A 21,924-nucleotide genomic window follows, 5' to 3' on the forward strand; every position below is an offset into this window, starting at 1 on the left:
ACAGTTGAGTTACACGGAAAACCAAGATGTTTTTATCTGCTCTTGATTTTGCTAGAGTCTAGTCAACTTCACTTATTCATCTAAGAGCTCCCAATAGAAGCACAATGTAAAGATACCATCCCATAAGCTATGGGGACACAGCTCTTTCTAGAAGGGATGTTCTTCACCAGGGCTCAGTGATAACAGCCCACATACATTGAGATTTATGCAGCATTAAATTTTGGGGCTTCCAGAGAATAATATCTTTTCTTTGCAAGGAAGAAATTGTTTTTACACATATTCAGTGGCCTCCCATGTGATCATATTGCATGGTCCTTAAGTCACCTGTTTGTATGCCTCGTGGCTCTTGTTTTTTTACATCATTCACAGAGGCACAGACCGTCCTGCTTGGCCAAACTGTGTGTTGGTTTGTGACTTCTTTGTTAGAAGACAAGCAGTCAGCTCAACGTTTTGCAGCAATTATGGGTAGGCCTTGCACATCTTCACTGCCATTATGTCATATCTACCACTCTATGTCATTACTTCTCCTATCCCCTTAGTTTCACAGAATCACAGATTATATCTGGTTGGAAAAGACCTCCAAGATCATCCAGTCCAACCTTCAACCCAGCACTGAAGGATCAACACTAAACCACCTCCCTAAGCACCAGGTCCACATACTGCTTGGACATTCCCAGGGACAGTAACTCCTTCACCTTTCTCTTCAGGAACTTGGCACAAAGTTATTTGTTTGAATAAATACCTCAAACTACAGGTATGCTGCCCAAACAATTATCCTCTCCCTCCTTTCACCCCTAAGAAAACATTGAATCACTTGTTAGGTGGTACAGTAAGTATGGATCCATATAGTAAGTATGGATCATATTTCATCTACAACATCTACCTGAAATATCTGAAAACATTCAGGAATGAAAACCAGAACTTACATTGTTGCCTCATGCAAGTTGGACATTGACAAGGCTGTTTGCTTGAAAACTTTCTTTTCATCCAGAGGTGAAACATACGGAGGCTCACTCTCCTCCTGAGAGTAACACAAGTGTTCCTCCACAGGGAGGCAAGATATTGGACCAGATGAGAACACATGGCTGCTCTGAGAATGGTCTTCATCTGAATCTTCCTCCTCCTGCTTGTAAAACAGAAAGCATTACTAAATTAGCTGTTTATGTTCCAAAACTAACAATTAATTGTATGACAAGGTAAGGAATGAGGATCTAACTTCCTGGATGTATGCACTGAAATAGATGATACCCAGGCTTTACCCAGGCTATCCAAGATTATTCCTAAGAGCTCTTGTGGGGCTCAATAAGTTACTGTCCATCACAACAGTTACTGCCCATCGTAACTGAAGCGGACAGAAGCTGACCCTGCTTCTGAGTATCTCCAGACAGCAATTGACTTGTTTACTGAAAAGTCATGATTCATTCTGTGGTTATATAAGCAGTGAAGTCTTGCTGGAATTTGTACCTCTAATATATTTCTGCTGTTTGTATTATGTCCAGAAATTCTGACTGTAACAAGAGTTGGAGGTAGAGATTCCAGAGTTTTATAGCTACAAACATTAACTAGCAAGATAGAGTGATGTTACCATCTTCTTCATCCTCAGAAGAAAAGTTGAGCTTTTGAAACTAAGGCTTAAACACAAATACCCCCACGGAGCAAAGCTCCTAAGAAGTGACCCAAGGGAACTTCAGTGAAATGTTAAAATGTATACACAGGTACAGAGATTTACACTGGGATTTTTCAAAGAAATCTAAGGCTCTACTGTCCTCTAACAAGGCAATAGCTCGTAATTTCTAAACCAGCCCAAATTACTATTAGATCAGCAGTTTTGACAGAGACACGCTAATTAATTCCCAACTAGCCAGATTCCACCACTCCCACTCACAGTGAGACCAGTGGTGTTAGATTACATTGCTGCATTATTAGTGTACTTCAAATTATGTTTATGTACTCCGTGACTGATAAAAGCATTGATATTAAAATGGAAAAGACAGCTGTAGTGGCAGCAGAGTGCCTCCTGAAAAGAGAGAGGTTTCCCCGTGTTAGCAATAGTAGAAGACTAATGCCAGCCTTTGACCTCTGGGCACTTGAAGGCATTGCCCCAGGAGCTGCTGCTGGACTTCACAACATCTAAGCTTCACCTTAGAAGGTGAATTTTACTGAGCATTTGCTCTGTTTGAAAAATCAAACAGTAAGCAGATTCTTCAAGTATCAGTGGCACAGATCAAAAGCAGCCTTTAGCATGTTTTCTTTACAATGGATAGGAATTCTTCCCAACTTACAATTGTTGTGATCAGAGATGGAGCTGCAAGCAGCTTCTTGATAATTCTGTATCTGTCATAAAGAGGTTTCATGAGACTCTTCTCTGGCTTAGTTACCTAAAGAGAAATCATAACAAAATATACTTCTCCAAAATTAAAAACAATAAATAAATGTATCATTTGCTCCTGCAAAGCTGTGAACGATATTAGAAGAGTATGACCTGATGTGTATTGTGCTTCCATAGATATCCCATGTGAACTGTGGTTATAAAGGCAGAGGGTAAACCATTCTCTGTCTCTTTCTGAACATGCTAATAGAGTTGTAATGGTTGAGATCTGCTTCTGCTCTACATTGCATGGGTATCTCCCTTACTTAACTGTAATAATGGCAACAGGAAGGCTACAGTAAGGTGACAGCCTGCCTGGGACAATATACTTAGCAGCCCAGTGGTGTGGAGAGCACTGAGAACACAATTGTACAGCCTCAAGGAGCAAGCTGGCCTCATGCAGAGCTGCTCATGCATCCCTCACGGGAACTGCCTTCCATGATGGTAATAAATCCTCTGGGTAGTTTGCTCTTGCTCTTTTATGAGCACCTAGAAGCACTAATTTGAAGGAGAATATTATTTTAGGTCAGGTATTAAGAGCCTTGCACAGCTAAATATATTTGTTAAGACATTAATATATATATATATAAATGGAAAACAGCTGTGCAGTAGCCCCCACTTACTGCATGAAGTAAATAAAAAAGGCAAATCCTACAACATAAAAATACCAACCAAAACCAGAAAAACCACATATTCCTCAGTAACAAATGTCAAAACAGGGTCATCTGCAAACTGTCCCACCATCATCCTCTCTTCACAAAGCACATGCCTATCAGCACCCACTGGCTATAGTTTCCCTGTCTTTTGCCATTGCACTGAAGCCCAGCCACACACGAACTGAGCAAACACACAGCAGGTTTGAAGCGACAGGCTGGCTGGTGCTATGGACGATAGTCCAGAGCTGCTCAGAAACAGACAAATACCTGGTCAGCAGGAGTAAGGGTAACATCAGAGAAACAAGTTGGTAACACCAATGTGTCTTGCTGATTGAGTAGTTAGGGCCTATTCCTAGGGGCACTTCAGTACTGTGTCAGTTTTCCTGACCCAGTTAATGCACTTCAGTTCCCCAGTCTTCATGTTCCATTGGACTGCTCCAAGAAATGCCAGACAAGCCAGAGCAGCTCCTTTTCTGGTTTAAACCTGGTCAGGCTCCTCTCTGGCTGACTTTGCTCAGGTAAGTGGATAAAGATGGTGCTCAGCTATTCTGTACATCTGCAGGGCAAATGTGGTCCTCTATGCTTCAAGGCTACTGGAGTCATAATACTCTGAATATCCAACAACTTGGTGATGTTTTCCTGATGGACTCCCTCTTTGTACTCCCCAAGGAGGTTTGCACTGTGTCTGTCTATGCCTTAAAACCAAACCAACACAAAAGAAAAGAAAACCCCCAAACAAACAAAAACCCAAACCACACAAACCAACCCCAAAAAAACCCAAAAGGCAAACCCCATGACAAACCAACTAAGTTTTTGCATAAAAGCCTACATTTCTGATTATTACCTTGGAGTCCCAGTACACTCCAGTGCAATTAACCTTTTGATAACACTATGCTGTGCTATGTGTCAAATGACAAGGCGTGCCAAGGGTTGCTATTTCAAACATCTAAAGTGGGGTAACTTGAGGCTTCAGCAATCTATGTTCAAGGGCTGTGAAAATCCTTCTTTTGCACTGGGACACCTCTTTTATTAGCCAGTGTCACCAGAATGCCTCTGCCTGGGCACTCACTGACGTGCCTTCTCCAAGTCATCACCAAACCGCATGAGCAGCCTCACTCTCCAGCTGTTCCCGGTGCCAGGGCTGCATACAGACTCTTCACTCCTTTCCCACAGGAAAATATATTGATACAGATACAAATAATAAAATCTGCTTCTCACATGTATGTGGTTAATTCTTCGGTTTCCTTGCTTTACACTCTTGACTGTCCCTGATTTTTCTGACCTTAAGTCAGAGCTCTTTGGCAGGACCTAGGATTTTTTGGGGGCATCTTAGGATCACTGATCGTCTCTTTCCTTATGCAGTTAGCATATTCTTTCTTAGCTGGTTATAGAGTTGCTTCAGTCTTGAGAAGAAACACCCTCTCTGAACCCCCTGCTACCGAGCATTCACTTTTCTGACTCTTTGCACTAATAACTCAATTGCTTTTTTCAGTTCCCCTTCCTATACCCTTCCTATATATTCCCTCCATCCCTCAGCTCCCATTCTAGGCCCAAATAAGATGGACAAAGATTGTTTTATCTAAGATGCAGAGAGTTCAGGTTCATATCACAATCATTTTAACAGTTAGTTTTGGGCACATGCTGAAGCAATTCCCTTTTCCTCTACTAAGCAATTACTCGTCAGTTACAGAGGCAGCTGTAAGCACACAGACACAGATATCAAACAGGAATTTCTCAGTTGTGTGCAGGCACATTTGCAAATCATCCTCTCACCAGCGGTCTCAATTTTTTGTTTTGTATCTGTTCAGCAGTGAAGTCCCTTGACATGTTTTTAATTAATAATTTTTAAGTGCTGCTGTGAAGCAGAGGAAATGGCAGATGAGAGGTCATGTCGCTTTTGCAGTTCGTGTCTCAGATGGGGCCCTATAAACCCTTCTCAGCTGCTAAGGATTCTAGTCTTTCATATGTGGTAGAAGAGCTACAGCAAGCATGAGCCAAGCCTGCTGTGGATGTATAATCCTCCATCTTTATCATCAAACCCTGCAAAGTCCAGTCATGAAGAGACATACTAAGAACTTGCCTTTTTAATATAAACCAAATTTGTCAGTTTGGGGCAATAACATTTGTAGCTGAGGATTAGTTTGAAATAACTGAAATAATGTTACTCATGTAAACAGTTAATACGGATCCAAAAATATGTTAGGAAAGTGAGATAATTTTTAATTTACCTATCTTTCCAGGGTATACTTACAGATTCTCCATGAATACTCTCAAAATATAGCAGACATTTCTGAAGATTGATTTTTTCCAAAGCCATTTGCTTTTTTGTCATATCCTATTTAAAAAAGTCATTTATAAGATTATGAGTCAGGCTTTCATCACAAGGGTACAGGTACTTATCTGTTTAACAATCTCTTCTTCCCAGATAAACACTGGTAATGAATTCTGTTTCTGTCCACAGCGAGGTCAATGAGGACTTGGCATTAACTCAGCAAGAACAGAGCCCAGATTTACATGACTGAAGTTTTAAATGAATCCAAGTACATGTCACCAACTCAAGGCCTAATACGAAGCTGATGAGAGCTATAGAGATCCTTCCACTGAGTAGACTTTAGGCTAGGCCTTTACCAGTGTAACATACTCTGAATTTACTTTGGCCAAAGCAGAGTCTTGGGAGCCTGAACTTGTGCTCATTCTGGAGAAAGATGCAGGAATAAAAATGAACTGAAAGGCTGGAATTTTATTTTTCTTAATTGACATTATATAAAGCACTTGAGTGCCTTGGTTTCCTCCAGAATTACTGTTCTACAAAAGCTATTTAGAAAGCTTAAAGTCAGGAAGCGGTATTAGGCTGCTGACAGAACAATGTCAGAACACCCTTAGCTGTAAAGTTTCCAAGCGTACAAACTATGGTCTTAGTCAATAAGGCAAAAATCTTGGCGTGTTGCTGGATCAGAGCCCACAGCTGAAAAAATATTCTGGAAATACTGGTTGACAGAACGTCTAAACAAGCACAGGTTTCTGCTTGAGTATCACAGCCAAAATGCGTGCACATGAAGTATATCTCATTGGTTGGGTTTTGGAAAGGTGGGCTCACGAAAGATGACTGCAGCATATGAGCAGAAGGCATTGACATTGAGGTCCCACAGATACCAGTGCAGCACACTCCCAGAACACTTCCCAACATCTAGGTAACATTTATCAGCAATCACTGCAGCTGAACAACTAAAGAAATGTTTTTATCATCCATCCCAGGGAGAAATCACCCAGTGTCTGTATGTTATTATTTGCCAAATCAGTTCATCAATCATAGCTGTAATCCTACATTACATCCAAGGTGCCTTTCTGCAGGATTTTTTATTAAAAACTTGGGCAAGTACTTTTAATAATTAGCTTCTACTTTCAAAAAGTATATCCAGCCCTGAAAAAGAAATAAAAGAAATGCTTTTCCAGTATCAAAGAGGTGCCTTGCAATTAGCTTCAGCAGGAGCAAAACCTTTTTTGCTTGCTGTCCAAATGCAAATCCGGTGCAGAACTGCTAATCACATTTTGCATTAAAGGTCTGCATGAGTTAACCACTCCAAATCTATCTGGCATTCACGTTAAGAGAAGAGCTGCTAAATAGAATGCAGGAGTATTACAAAATAGATAATTTATTTATTGCTACTTCTGCAATTAATACAAGGTTAATTCTTTCAAAAAGCTATTAAGCCTGGAGCAGCTGAATGGTTAGGAGGAAATAGAGGTTGATCATTAATATTGATTTTACATAGGAAAAACAACCTCAAGAGGGTTTAGCATTTGGGCCTGTTTCATTAGCTCATTTTATTAGCACTCTCGAGGCAGGTTTGTATTCCACTGTTTGAAATGGGTGATCATTTCAAAACCAGGGAAGGCAGGTGAAACCACAAACTACAGAATTGCCTGAGACATCTTAGGACTGTAGGCTGCACAGAGCAGCATGAAATTCAATGTTAATTAAATAAAAACGGTGCTTCATGGCCAAGGAAAATATGAACTGAAGCAGATCAATAATGAGAGGACAGATACAGTCTGAGAAAAGCCTTGGGGGACAGACTGCAAATGGTGGTGCTAAACGTAAGGCAAAGGTTGTTTGCTGCATATGATGAAAGAAAAAAGAAAGTACAGGAAAAGCTAAGGTAGTAATTTGTTGTTCATATCTTGGGACCAAGGCACACAAAACATTGTGCAGGTTCACTAGTACCACCACTTGGTTCTTTTGACACTTTACACCTTCCAAGCTCACTGTTGTTTTTCCAGACAAAGGGTACAAACCCCACAAACCCTGAGGACATACAGTGTGGACACACAGGAGGACTCAGAGGACACTGTTTCCATGCAGGCACTGAGTTTGGGTTCCCAGTCTGCCACGGATATCTGATGGCTCATTACAAAGCAGCGTTTAACACAAAACCAGGAAATGAAGGCAGGTAGTGACATGACATGGATTGATGTCATCAGCCAAGGGACAGTCCAGCTCTGAGCACAGCCCCACTGTGAAAGGCTGCATTTGCTGGTGACCTACAGCTGCCACCACAGAGCTGCTGCTCCTTCTCAGTGTGACAATTATGACTCCAGCCATTAAACTCCAAGACTGGCTTAAAAGTCAGGAGTTGGGTTTTGGGGATTTGGTGGGGGTGTTTTGAGTAATATGATTCAGATTATGTCTATCTGGCTTTCGGCTCCTGAACTTCTACATCCATGATCTTACGCTGTTTTTTTCTGAAGCTTTGTGCCTACAATCGAGGCGAACCAGTAAAGAAATTGCTAGCTCCTTGTGAGAGCAACAGGTGGCAATCCCTCTGTAGGTTACTGAATCATGCACAGGCCAATCCCAGTTTTCTCTGCATCTTCTCATTCAACAGCTTTACTCACAGGCTTTTTTCCAGGAGGGGTTTTTTGTACTGAAAACCACTTCTTAAGGACAAACACTCCCTCCTTTGTATTTCAGCAGGGCCTTAGAGGCTTTCCACAGCTGAACTGCGGGGAAGAACTCAGCAGTTTGTTATGGAAACACTACCCTTGCCCTACATAAATAAATCTTGGAAAAATAAACATTTAGCTGCTATTAGTTTAGTGTTAGCTTAGCTCAGATGCTGGCAGATGAGCTAAACATTATATACAAATTAAAATGTTGCCCGTAAAAAATATCTACAGTAACACCAAAGTTGCATGCAGCTGACACAAAGCCTCCGATCTTTGCTGTAACCAGCAAACATCCTCGACTGAGTTCACATCAACAGAGCTATTAAACCTCATTCTCCCCCCAAAGTCCAAGATCACTCAATCAAAAACCTAGCATTTTTTCCCAACAAATTCTATCACTTAGAAATAGATCAATCTGACTTCCTATTATTCATTTTCAAGCCAAAGTTTTGTATCGACTGTGACCAAACCCCTTTGCTAGCAGATAGTTCTCTCAAGACAAGTTCTCTCTAGAAGAAGAAAATCAGATCCTTAAACAAAATTAAGTTTAAAAGATTAACTTGAGCAAACATTTTGTTTACATTACAAAATTCTTTGAGAGAATGTTTCAAGGCAGCACTGCCATTGTGCAGATTTAGTAGATTCTCTCTTGGAAAATCAGAAGTCCAGTTAATTGAAAAACTATTGGGACAGAGACCCACACCCAATTTGCTCTTATAGAAGAGTTTTTATGGACAGGATTCCCTCACTGACATCTATTTTGATGTCATCTGAGCTCACTCTTTGCATGATGAGAAGCAATATATCTGAAAAATGAAGCTATTTTCCTACAGTCTGCACTGGTGGGACTTCAGGACCACATACGGTACGGCGTGGTTATGTTGTCATCTCTTGTTTTCTTACAAAGGAGTTCTGGTTATGAAACACTTTTTCCATTTCAGGTTTTGAAATAAAGTAGTTTATAAAAAGAAACAATTAAAAAATCAGTCATGTATGAAGATGTCAGAAGCACTGCATCCTTAGGCACAGTTCTAGGTTTTATAGAGTAACTGGCTGTTTAAGAACCAAGAATAGAAGCAAAAGAAAACAATCCAAAAAATTATTTCTGCTTAGTAGTATCTGCCACTGAAATCCACCATTTCTTAGTTCTCCTATAGTTTAGTACTTAGTTGTTCTTCACTCCTCCTTGTCCCACTTACCTTTTTCTTCATCAGCTTTAGTCTAAATGTTACTGTCAATGTTTAGATTTTAGGTACCTTTGGTGGTGTAACATCAGGAATAGCAACAGTATCCGACAGCAAAAATAGCCCCCTGCCCCCCCCCCCCCCATATTTTAATGGACAACAGCTTTAGACAGACCCTGCAATGTGCCAGAAGATAGCAATAGGTACTAGTTTTAAAAAAATAATTAAAAATTACCCAGCCAAGCACGTTCAAGGGACTTGTGCCTCTCCCTCTCCAAGAATCATGGAGAACATGGAAGAGCAGAGGCAGTATCAGCACAAGGAAAGATACAAGGGCAAAGCATTCTGGCTGGTTATGCCACGCCTGGGGTCTTAGTGCAGTGCTATTGGCTGGGCCAAGGCTTTCAGAATTTCTCAGGTGAGAGGGGACTTTTATTGTCAAACTAGCTGTATAAAGTCTTTAGTCACAATTTCTGTGGGCTCTAGGTAGGATTGCTTTGTTGTCGCCATCTTCTATACACTGGCATATGCACAACCTCACCTAAGCAGGCTTCAGCAAGGCCTGGCAAGGTTTTACACGTGCATCTCTGAGCAAAAGCACCTGGCACTACTTGTGGAAAAGACAACAACAACAAATACCCCACAACCTTCCACACATCTTTTTGTGTGCACCTCATCACAGAAAAGCCACTTCGGGCTAGAGTTCCCATCTTGTTAGGGAGAAAATGCATTGCAGTGCCAGAAGACACAGGATACAGAAGCACCAGCATACCCTGAAACAGCTACACACTGCCTCAGAGGATAGCGTTCTGACAGAAACAGCCATACTGGTTAAATACCTTAATAGCCTCAGGAAGGTTAAAGTGCTGTCTTTTCTCCTTTAATCGCCTAAAGACACTGTCCATGGTTTCTTCTACTGAGGGAGCTGGTTCCATGCTTGTGGCTTCTTGTGTCTCATCCTCTTTAGAAGTTCCAGTGTTTTCACAATCATTTCTTTGGGGTTCTCTAGAGGTACAGTTTTGCTCTTCTGACATTCTGAGTTTCAGGTCTGAAAGACAAGTAAATAGATTAGAATACTTGGTGGGTAGATTAGAAATGTTCCAAACATGCTTCCTCTGGGAACACAAGAAAAAAATCAAACAAAAAATGTCCTTATTTCTCATGTGCAATTGTTATCATACCACAGTTGTGTAGGAATGTAACTGTGCTCCACTTCAACATGTAGCATCTTTTAGTTGGTTAAAGCGAAATCCAGTGGTGAAGAGATGTGAAAATTATAGCCCATATGTACTTCTCTTTTTTTCCTCCATCTCCATCTTTGACATAAAATGTGAAGACTGAAAAGGCACTAGTTAAACGAGTGGGGTCTGTGTAGGAATCAGGGCAGAATTTCAGTGGGAGTGAGGTTAGGAAAGGAGCTTAGAAGAATAAACAGTACTTGAGAATGTTTGTGGGAGGTTTGGTGTGTGGGGAACATGGAAGCAGAACTTCCACCTTCTCACTAAACCTCGGCACTCTCAATTGATTTGATGCCTGGATAAGTAAAAACATACCCAAGCTTGCTGTGTTGCCCAAGGATGCTGTCCTTCACAAACACCTTCCAAGATGAGTCTCTACAGCCTCTGCCCCTACAGCCACCTGCCCCACTACCACCCTGGCTGTGCTTCTCTGCCCTCCAGAGCTGCTGTGCAAGTGAAGGCTCTTCCCTGAGAACGGCTGAGAAGATTAAGTTGTGCTACAGAATCTGTCATGCCAGCTGCCAGGCTGCCAAAGCCATGTGCTCCAGGTCTACATAGCCAACCCCACTCTCTAATGCAAGCAAACCATAGCCCTCCCTTCCGCGGGCTGCATTGCCAACCCAGCCAGGCTGCTGAGCTGGTGCTCACAGGGACAATCAGCCACTCTGCCTAAATGAATTCCTTCGGCAGAAGCGCACCTGAGCAACCTAGGAAAAGCCACATAGGTTGCAGTGTGTCCTACCTTCCCAGTCAGCAACATGCTGGAGGCAATAAAGTGTGTAAGTACATCAATTTGACACCGAGCCAAGGGCCCTGAAGCTCTAGGGGCATGCACCAAGCAATAAGGAGATTCAATTAAAGTCTGAATTAGCTCCCTTAAAACCAGGCTTTGTTCCTAGTATAAGCCTGGCTGACGAAGGACCTTGGCAATGGCAGAATATTGATGGCTCCAAATGTGTTAAATTTCTTGAGATCCATGTACAAACCAGTAACTCTTTGCTTTTCTTCTGTCTTTTTCTGTTTTTCAGTTATGAGAAAGGATGCAGGCCAGGACTGTAGGGTAAACCAGTAATTTTTACTAAACTGATAGAGCTTGAAGAAGGACCTGTGAGCACTTGAGTGGTTTTCCCTTTCAATTGCACCTGTTTTGTGATACTCATGAATCTTGCTTCACTTCAAAGCACTGTCATTTTTCAGGGTAATGAAATCAAGGGTGTTCACAGGATTGAGACATTTTGGCTGGGAAGACAAGGCTGGTCTCTGAAAGCTAGAGCACCTGGCTAGCTGTCGCAATGCTTGAGTCAGAGAGAGTTTTCAGACTGGCCATGGCCCCTCATTTGCCCTTGCTGGATTTATAAAATAAAGGGGGGAAAAAAAAACAAAACAAAACAACCCCACACACACAAAAAAACCCACAACCACATACAAAACCAAAACCACAACTCAAACAACAATCTAGTAGTTGTGCAGCATGGTATTTAAGGTGGAACTTTCTGGAATCTACTGAAAGATGAATTTCTGATTTTTCATTTAACACAATCACAACCTCTACATCTACATTCCTAACTATATACACAACAGAGATGAAAGACAGTGCTGCAATTTAATTAGTAGTAAAAATCTTTTTATAAAAGGGGATGGATTTATAAGGGGGGGGGAGGGAGGTAAATTATAAACAGCCTTAATAAAATAAAATATTGGGCTTGGCCACATTCTTCCTCAGGCAAGCATGTGATAGACCCACAGACATTAATGGACTGGTATGCAGACAGCCAAGGGCAGAACTTGACCCTCAAGACCAAATCTAATGCCATGGAAAGATCTGTTTTTATGGAAAATAAATAAATAAACAAATGCTTTAGGGTTGCATAATCTCAGTCCTAGAGAAACATTTTGCAGTTAACATTTGTAATACTGCAAGGACACTTTAAGCTTTGAAGTTGTGTATTTCAGACGCTCATAAAAATATTCAGAATAGCATTGCCCTTTGCGTGACTGTTCCAGTGATGAGAGGTGTCTGTAGGGAGAGGGGCTGCCTTTTTCCCCTTCCCATTTTTAGCTTTGTCATGAAGGCTGAGCTCTAATCTCTGCTTTCATGAATCAAGGCAAGCCATGCCACTTAATGTCTTTGTTGTCACTGGGATACTAACTGCCATACACTGTGAAAAATAAGTAGAGCACTAAGGTTAGAAAACTAACTCTGAAATATTCCAGGTGTACTCAACACTTCCAAAAGTGTCAGCAATAAAGTGAAACCACATGCTGTTATGTACCTTTGAGCTGCTTACGACCTTTGGCCAAATCATTCATCCATTTCAGGACTTCTGGATTGGAAGTCTTGTCACCATGAGAAGGCTGAATGTAAAGAAAAAAGGAAGAATAAACCAGAAGGAATTGATGGTTATGCAGTCAAGCAGATAAAAAACTATCCACACAAAGTGTGCTAAAGATATCCCTTGTTCCAGCTGCACAGTGTCAGTGTCATGCACAGTATTTGGCTTGATCACAGTACCGATTGATCATCAGGTCATGAGAGATGATTCTGCCCCTTTACTGTGCTCTTGTGAGACCCCCGCCTTGAATACTGTGTCCAGTTCTGCTGTCCGCATCATAAGAAGGACACAGAGCTGTTGGAGCAAGTCCAGAAAAGGGCCAGAAAGATGATCCAAGGGCTGAAAAACCTCTGCTACAAGGATAGGCTGAGGGAGCTGGGATGATTCAGCCTAGAGAAGAGAAGATTCTTGGAGGACCTTAGAGCTGCCTTCCAATACCTGAAGGGATCCTACAGGAAGGCTGCAGAGGGACTTTTCAGAAGGTTGTCTAGCAGTAGGGCAAGGGGGAATGGTTTGAATCTGAGGGAGAGTAGGTTTAGACTGCATCTTTAGAACTTCTTCAGTATGAGGGTGGTGGGACTCTGGAACAGGCTTCCCATGGAGGCTGTAGATGTGTTCTCCCTGGGGATGTTCAAAGCCAGTTTGGATGAGGCCTTGAGCAGCTGAATCTAGTTGAGAGGTGTCCCTGCCCATGGTCAGGAGGCTGGAGGAGGTGATCTTTGAGGTTCCTTCCAACATAAGTGATTCTATGATTTACCTTGCCTCATTGTGGCACAGTGGTATACAGATCTGAGCATTTTGGTTCTGATCCTGCTCAAAAAGTATTGAAGTCCCTGACTAATTGGATAAGTAATCTTAGTGGCTTCAAAAGGACTGATAAATACCTCATGTTAGTCAAGTTCTTAAGTGATTTCCAGGATGGTAACCATAGCACTCTGTCCTTTGCAGGGATAAGCCTAAGCTTACAGATTCGTCATAGATTGCCTTGTGAAAGACCACTTAAATTTCAACTGATATGCTTAATTAATCAGGTTTAAAGATCCAGGGCAACAGAGTGATTTCAAAAGCAATAAACAACAAAAGCTTTGTATATAAATTCTTTCCTTTCATTTAGAAAGTGTCTCCAGATTGAAATTAATTGACACTGGGTCTTCAAAACTCAAATATTTAAAATGGCAAAGCAGTTGTGCAAAATTAAGCCCCTGAAGTAGTTTGTTTTCTGGTCACAGTGTGATGACTGTTTAGGGGTGGAATTTTACTCCCAAGAGCACAGGATGACGATAGGGCAGCATAGTTCGCAAATGCCCACCTCATTTTGAAGTCATTGATGAGATTACAAGTGAGATTACAAGATAACAAATTTGCTTAGTTTCTATTTTAATGTAGTCATAAAAGATGACAAACTTCTCTGTTTCATATTGCACACACAGAATGATAGAATCACTGAACATGGAAAAGACCTTCAAGACCACTGAGTCAAACTGTAACCCAAGTACCATGAGCACTAAACTATCATGCAGCACCACATCTACAGCTCCTGAACACCTCTAGGGATGGCAACTCCACCATCCTCCTGGGCAGCCTGTCCCAATGTCCAATCTAACCCTCTCCTGGCACAATTTAAACCCATTTCCTTTCATCTTATCAATAGTTACTTGGGAGAAGAGACCAACATCAGCCTCACTATAACCCTCCTTTCAGGTAGTTGTAGAGAGCAATAAAATCTCCCCTTAGCCTTCTCTTCTCCAGACTAAAGCACCCCAACTCTCTCATCTGCTCCTCATATGACATCCTTCAAACCCCTCACCAGCCTTGATGCTCTTCTCTGGACACTCTCCACGACCTCAGCATCTTTAACATTATGGATGTTTTGATGTGTTTATATTGCACAATATGAGCAATGATCTTGCATACACAGAGCACACCATTGACATCAAACAACCCCCCACCAGCAATACACCACAATTTCTCTTTCTCTGATTTCTGCCATCAGCTCCAAATGAGCCCCATGCATTGGAGCTCTACAAGAGTCTGCTTGAATGAAGGAATCTGCGCAGCAGAGAAACTGTTCCCAAGCACATGACTTCTACAAAGTAAATAAGTAGCTTTTCATCCTTGGATCATTTTGGTTCACAGGTGTCAGCTGTGTTTCACTGATTCACACTTCTAGAAGACGGGTATTTTGCAGCAAAGGTAACCCAAAGAAAATGTAAATTAAGAGTCTCAGAACTACTGCATACACTGAAAGATGATAGAAAGATATTCCCTCACTGATGATTTACCTTTTTGATGTCTAAAAGTTACCCTTTCTCCTGTTGCTTTTCAAAGTTTAAATACAGTGAGATTCTTAACTGCCTCCTGTGGGATTTCCCTTTACCTTTTCAATTATCATCTTACCAGGTATTTTTTTTCTTGCTCAAACTTTTCTTCATACTTCCTAATTTTTCTCTTGAGACTCTGAAGATGCTTGGTAAGTTGTGCTATTGTTTGTGGCTCTTTACACTCTTCACAGTTACATCTAGAAGAACTTCTTGACCTGCAAAAGCCAAAACCACCGTAACTGGATCAAAGACCTGGCTATAACAGCCATGCCTTCTTTCAGGCACACCGAACAATTTCATAGCACTTCAGAATTTGTCACTAGGTTCTTTCACAGAATAGAGACAAGCATAAAACAATCACATTTGCCTGAAGATACCCCTAAGGTGTGCTAATGGGTAAATGCACAGGTTGGCTCCTGGGATCACATATGTGGATGGTTCATTCATGTGACACTCTCATATCTAGTGAATGACTCAGGCTAGTGTGCTATTACCACTGAAATTTTTAGTCCTGTAACTTGATAGCTCTATCTTATGCTCAGACTAATTACTTGCTAACGTTTAAAACTGTCCTTGCTAACTATAATTAACAAAGACTTTGAACACTATTGCACTACCTTATGACTGAAAACCCGCTAGGTCCTGTTTCTAGATTGGTAATTAACCATGTCAAAATATGCTGCAATATGAACATTTCTCATTTAGGACATAAAGAATAGCTGAAAAAAAAAACAAATATGAAAAGCCAAAGATTATGGACCACACAAAAATTATTTTAAATATATAAGAATTAAATTGATTTTTTCTTACATCATGAAAGGTTGAGCACTTGGTGGAGAAGGGGCAGACTCTGTGTCTAGATTAAATCTCTGGCTTTGGCTAAAGATAGAGCAGCGTGGTGACAAGAGAGGATTGTCTCCATCTGTAATGTGATACAGCAATCGACTGGTCCCCAGGGAGTGATGTTCTTGTGGGCTGCTGTCCATATCATTCTGCCAGTCTCTGTTGGCTGGCACAGGCTCTAGAAAGAAAGCAAAAGCCAGTGTGGACTGAGGGTCACTCACAAGGTATTTCGCTACTTACATACAAATCTATTCTGACAGAAATATGCAAAGTATAATTATTCAAAGTAAACTTCAAGTAGTTCAGCAAAGTATCACATGCAGGATAAACATAACACTGAGGATGAAAAAGTAGAAAAGACAGTTACTGGTTTAAGAGAAAGCATTTCTAAATTCCACAGAAGAGGGTGGATGGTTGTGTTTGTAAACTATGAGGCACTATAGAAAGAAGAATTTCCCAGAAGAGAAGCATTCATTATATTTTCACAGATACGTTTGCTTTTGAAATCCACGTTCCTGAAGATGATGATGAATGTACAAAGCAACTACCTCCCTGGAAAACCTATCTACCACTCTCATGATAAAGAGCTTCTTCCCAACATCCAATCTAAATCTACTCTCCTCTAATTTCAACTATTGCCCCTTGTCCTATCACTACAGTCCTCTGTAAACAGTCCCTCTCCAGCCTTCTTGTAAGTCTCCTTCAGGTACTGGAAGGTGGCTATTACATCTTCCTGCAGCCTTCTCTTCTCCAGTGACAATGGCTGGAATAAATGTGCTGCAAAAAAATGTCTTTCTGGCAAATAATCTTCCTTTATGGTGCAAGACTGAAAAAAAGATTAACAGTTTTGGTTTGTTGGTTTTGCTCATTTCATTGCTTGGTTGGTCATTTACTTTTGAAAACCAGTATCGTCAGTGAGATCATCAGCAAACTTCAGGAAACAATCACTGTGAAATAGGTTGACTAAGAATAGAATCATAGAATGGCTTAGGTTGGAAGGGACCTCAAAGATCATCTACTCCATCCTCCCCAATATGGGCAGGGACACCTCTCAACTAGACTTGGCTGCTCAAGGCCTCATCCAGCCTGGCCTTCAACACCCCCAGAGAGGAGGCAGCCACTGCCTCCTTGGGCAGCCTATTCCAGAGTCTCACCACCCTCATACTAAAGAGCTTCTTCCTAAGACCCAGTCTGAACGTACTCTACCCTCAGCTTAAAAACATTCCCCCTTGTCCTATTCCTAGACACTCTTCTGAAAAGTCCCTCTGCAGCCTTCCTGCAGGATCCCTTCAGGTATTGGAAGGCCGCTCTAAGGTCCCCCCAGAGTCTTCTCTTCTCTGGGCTGAACAAGTCCAGCTCCCTCAGCCTACCCTCATAGCAGAAATTTTCCAGCCCTTGGATCATCTTTGTGGCCCTTCTCTGGGGTCACTCCAACAGCTTGCGTTCTTCTTATGATGTGGACACCAGAAATGGATGCAGTATTTGAGGTGGGGTCTCACAAGAGCAAAGTAACAGGCAAGAATCATCTCCCTTGACCTGCTGCCCATTCTCTTGATGCAGTTTCACTATTTCTCATGCTCTGTAATTAAAAGGAATAAACTCTGCTGTATTCATATTAAGCAACACTCTTCTTACTGTGAAAGGAAAATAATGGCTGATTTTATTTTTTTTAAATGATATTCTGTGTAAGATAAGTGCAAGGAAATGTTTCCAATATTTGAGCTTGGCTTTTTTGTGGCCCTAGAAGCACTCCTCTTGCAGGAGGCAGCCTGTACTGCTGATAAACTATACCTGGCCTCAGGCAGTTCCTCTTTTTCACATTTGAGACCAGACAATTTTACTAGACTCAGGCCAGGCTCAGAAATGGAGGAGAAGTCCACTTTGGAAGCTAAAGACCACTAGAAGGTAAATGCAAAGGACAAACAATGGGTGGAGCAGCTCTGGTGTAAAACTGAATACACACAGCTGCAAAGAGTTCAAGGAGGCTTTTTTCATCTGGAAAATGAAAGGAAGACAACCTGCATACCAGAGGAATTAGTAAATCTTTCCTGAATGCTAGGGTTCTTCCATTTCCTTGGCACTAAGGCTTCCTGACAGCATTGCTCTGCTAAAACTTGCCAACTGGTGCAATTTTGCTATGTCCCTAAGAGAGGTTTTAGCCCCAGCCCTACTATAGATGCATTAAATTACTATGCACTGTCCAGAAGTGGTCAATAAGTCATTCAAGCTGATTAATTTACATGGCCAGATTACTATAACAGCAGAACATCTCAAGATGATGACAAATTATAACCAACCACATTTTCATTAAAACCTGTGGCCATCACCCTGATTCCAGTTCTGCAGAGATCCTAACCAAGACACTAAGCATTATTCTGAGAGTAGTCCATGAACTGATCAAACACTTGCCTGTGTTTGTATCTAATTTTAGTCTCCATTTTTGCCAAAACCAGGGACTAAAGACATCTCTAACGAAGCCAGTAACTTGCCCCTTGGTCTACATCTACTCCAACTCATCTACTCAGTCCAGCTTAGCACCAAGAAGAGCTCACCACAGGACTTAAAGCCATATGACAGCAAGTCGTGGCACAAATCTGTATTTCTGCCTGTGTTATTCTTCAAGTAAAACAATAAAATACTTAAATCTGTTGTATATGAAAAAGAATGTGCAGATATAAGATGTTCATACCTCAATGCATTACATCTGTGAATGCCAGTATCAACACTTCTAATATAAAGGATACTTAGAACATCTTGTACTGAAGTTCAGCAGCTCACTGCTCAAGTTATATATTTGATGAACACTCATATCCAAAAGGTAGAGAAATCACTCATACTCTTCTTTCTTAAAACAAATAAACCAGCTTAAGCTCCCCCTGTAATTCTTTATGGCCTCACTTTGCCAGTGGATTTAAGATTTTACATATTCAAAAGAAAAGTGGAAATGGCTGACTTTGCTCAGAGATAAGAGTTGGTGTTCACCCCTTAAAATCTGCATCCTAAAATACCCTGTTGTTTTACTAGATGTTCTAGCTCCATTCACCATACATATAACCTATTTTTTCCAATTTTTGTTGAATGGGATGTGAAAAATAACTAAAAATTACATAATGTACACAATCATCATGTTGGCTTTTTAAAAAGATAATATTAAATAAAAATAATACTAAACATTTTGTTGCCTTATTCACCGAGCAAAGGCTAAGAACTAGAGACACAGAATACATGATTGTGCAAATCTCTGGAATTCCATCCAAGTAGAGGCTGAAATAGCCGAAGGTCCCAAGTGACAGCTGTACCTGAACTCAATGTATTAGACAAATTCAGTAGTAATTTAAGAGACAGAATTACAGCTATGTCTCTGCAAAATAATAAGATATTAAAAAACCCACAAACCACAAGGCAGATGTTAACAGGAGTGGGAGTACATTATAATCTATTAAATAGGAAAGCTTTAACTAAAGCACAAGTTTCAACTGACAAGAGTGACAGAGCATGCTCTGAACTGTGTGAAAGAAATGCTGCATCATCCAACAGTTGCCTGTATAGCTGGAGATAGGCAAAGAGGAGCTAGAAAGGGGTTACACTGAAAGGAGAGGCAAATAACAGTAAGAAGTAAAAAAAAAAAATCCAACCAAAACAGCAAAAATAAGCAAAGGGAACAATTATGAATCATTCCAACAAAGTATGAAACTACCAAAACAAAGTAAGTTAGTGAGCTACTACAAAAGGAGGAAAAACCCACCCTGCCACAAAGGAAAAGAGCCAGTGCAGACTTTGGGTGGGCTGCAAAATGTCTCTGCTTATGCAGCACAGAGATGAGATCTTGTTCTGCCATAGACCCACATCAATGGACTAGAACCAGTGCAAGTTCCACATCTGTACCCAAGGGCTACTAAAGTATTCATGTGTGTTAATGAATCCATATTTTTTTAGCTAAAAACCCCAAACCCAGAATATTTCATAATTTTTATATCCCTTTCTCTCTGTAACAATTTGGAATTCATTAGCTGTGTGATGCAAACCTCAATTACTCAAACAGAACACTATCATGTGTGATTTATTACAATTATTTTTAGGTAAATTACTACTGTTCATTCTTCCTGAAAATTCTCACAAACAGCTGCTGAAATAAGTTCTCCTGGACCCAGCCTTTATTCTGACATAAAATGTTCATTGTAAAAGGATTACTGACCTGTCTGCCTCAGTTTAGACCATATATGGTGAATGGTTTCGATATGTTTATATTCCTGTCACTTGTCTATAAGATGTATTAGTCATATTGCCTTTGACCTATATTTCACAAGCAGTGATTTCTCTTCCACTGAGCATCACGACTCTGCCAGCCCTATGACTACAAGCTATGAATTGACAAAAATTGTGATGAGCTTTAGGGCTATTTATTAGCAAGGACTGGTTTCCATATTGAGAGAAGAGAGAGATAACACACCACAGTTTGCCTGGATGCGCCATAATATAAGTTCATGAATGATTTAGAGCCACATGCTGCAAAACTCACCTTCGCTATCTCTCTGCTGATGCATTAAATTAAAATCAATAAGAGGAGAAATGAAGTGATATTGCTCTGACAAAAAGAATGACAAAAATAGAATTACATGGTATGGCAGGTGATCTCACACGATACAAACAGAGGAAGCAAAGAGCAGGAATTTACTTGGAAAACGAATTTTTATAATATATTAGAACTCAAGATTAAAAAACAATCATCAGCATTCTTAAAACCTGTCTGAAAAGCAAGCCCCTCTCAGAAAAACAAGGTTCGAGCCATTCATTTCTGTTCTTTACCAGGTATCACCTCTTTACACTGCACAGCATTTGCATCAGGAAACGGTGCTTTGCATTCGCTCTGCAGTTTCCCAGAGGACTGCAAATCTGATATTAAACTGCAAGTCACAAGGCTTTTTTATAATTGCAAATGAGAACACATCGTGACATGATCGCTCACCTCCACAACTGGCCCCATCAGCTTGCTTACTGGTTTGGACTGATGAAGGGGCTGGGTCCTTGGGTGCCGGCAACTGAGGAGTTTCTTCCTGGGTTGGCAGAAATGCAGAGCACAGATCGGTTTCAAGGGCTTGCAGCTTCAACAAAGAATTCTGCAGACAAAAGCAGAACATTGGGCTAGAGAGAGAACAACAGAACACAGCGATAGCTCTTCAACTCACGGAGCCCATTAGCAGCGCCTGCAAAGGGATGTTCCACCAGCAGCTCTGAGAGGGTGTGCAAGAGATCAAACGTGCACTATTCCACGAGTTTCTTGACTTCTGGTTATTTAAATCCAATTTACATGGATTATTCATGACACGTGGGAAAGATGAGTTCGTCAGCAAAAACCGATTTATTCTAGGAAGCCAAACTGAGATGGTGTCCCTTTCGTTGGTCTTGAAGCAATACATTAAGCAAGTGTTTCATTCATTGGGCTGACATCACGATCTGATGACATTCTGTCCCTCCCCATTTACCATTCATAAGAAAAAAAAAGAACCACACCACAAACCAACACAAATTTCCCTCATCTCCCTCGCCAACCAGCGAGTGCGGTGTGCAGCAGTGAACAGTTACTGAGAACATGCTCCCTCGTGGGATTCTTGGGAGAGATCTTTTTTAATTGGCTTTTTTAGACATCTTTCTTTATGTAGACATAACTTGTATGTAGGCGGCAGCTGCTTCTGGAGGGCAATCCTATCAGCTGCTAAGGTAAAATTAACAGATCGTTGTCACTTGCTGCAAACAAATCAATGAGGACAATCCTCGTTATCTATAACATCACTTCCAGCTACTGTCTCATGCTTGGCCCATTTCTCATTTTAATCTTTACTGCTGCATGCAATATTCAGCGGTACAATCTCACACAAGCATCTTGCTGTGATGTAAATGCTGTGAAAGCCCTAATCGCCGTCTGACTGGGCAGAGTGAGTCACCACCAATACCCCACGCATTCAGTTCCTCTCTCTCAAAGGAAATACAGCTTGCAGCACAAAGCAAAATCACACAAGGCTGCCTTAATAATCAC

The 21,924-nt window shown here is 41.1% G+C and overlaps 1 protein-coding gene across 3 annotated transcripts in view; it reads right to left on the minus strand.

Annotated features, from left to right (window-relative positions):
* The window catches only part of FAM13C (family with sequence similarity 13 member C), a 49,466-nt gene that overhangs the window by 1,585 nt on the left and 25,957 nt on the right, over positions 1-21,924 (minus strand). Inside the window, exons 1-9 of one of the 3 annotated variants that reach the window (XM_054174594.1) lie at positions 20,857-21,343; positions 20,410-20,475; positions 15,858-16,068; positions 15,124-15,262; positions 12,667-12,748; positions 9,995-10,203; positions 5,276-5,359; positions 2,283-2,378; positions 927-1,123 (exon numbers count right to left, since the gene is read on the minus strand). In XM_054174594.1, coding sequence (XP_054030569.1) covers positions 927-1,123; positions 2,283-2,378; positions 5,276-5,359; positions 9,995-10,203; positions 12,667-12,748; positions 15,124-15,262; positions 15,858-16,068; positions 20,410-20,475; positions 20,857-21,028 — 1,256 coding nt within the window. In that variant the 5' untranslated portion in view covers positions 21,029-21,343. Of the gene's footprint in view, positions 1-926; positions 1,127-2,282; positions 2,379-5,275; positions 5,360-9,994; positions 10,204-12,666; positions 12,749-15,123; positions 15,263-15,857; positions 16,069-20,409; positions 20,476-20,856; positions 21,344-21,924 lie in introns of those variants that run through there. The other 2 variants (XM_054174593.1, XM_054174595.1) reach the window with 2 other exon arrangements.

Source organism: Dryobates pubescens, chromosome 30, assembly GCF_014839835.1.
Source record: "Dryobates pubescens isolate bDryPub1 chromosome 30, bDryPub1.pri, whole genome shotgun sequence".
Classification (NCBI taxonomy): Eukaryota; Metazoa; Chordata; class Aves; order Piciformes; family Picidae; genus Dryobates; species Dryobates pubescens.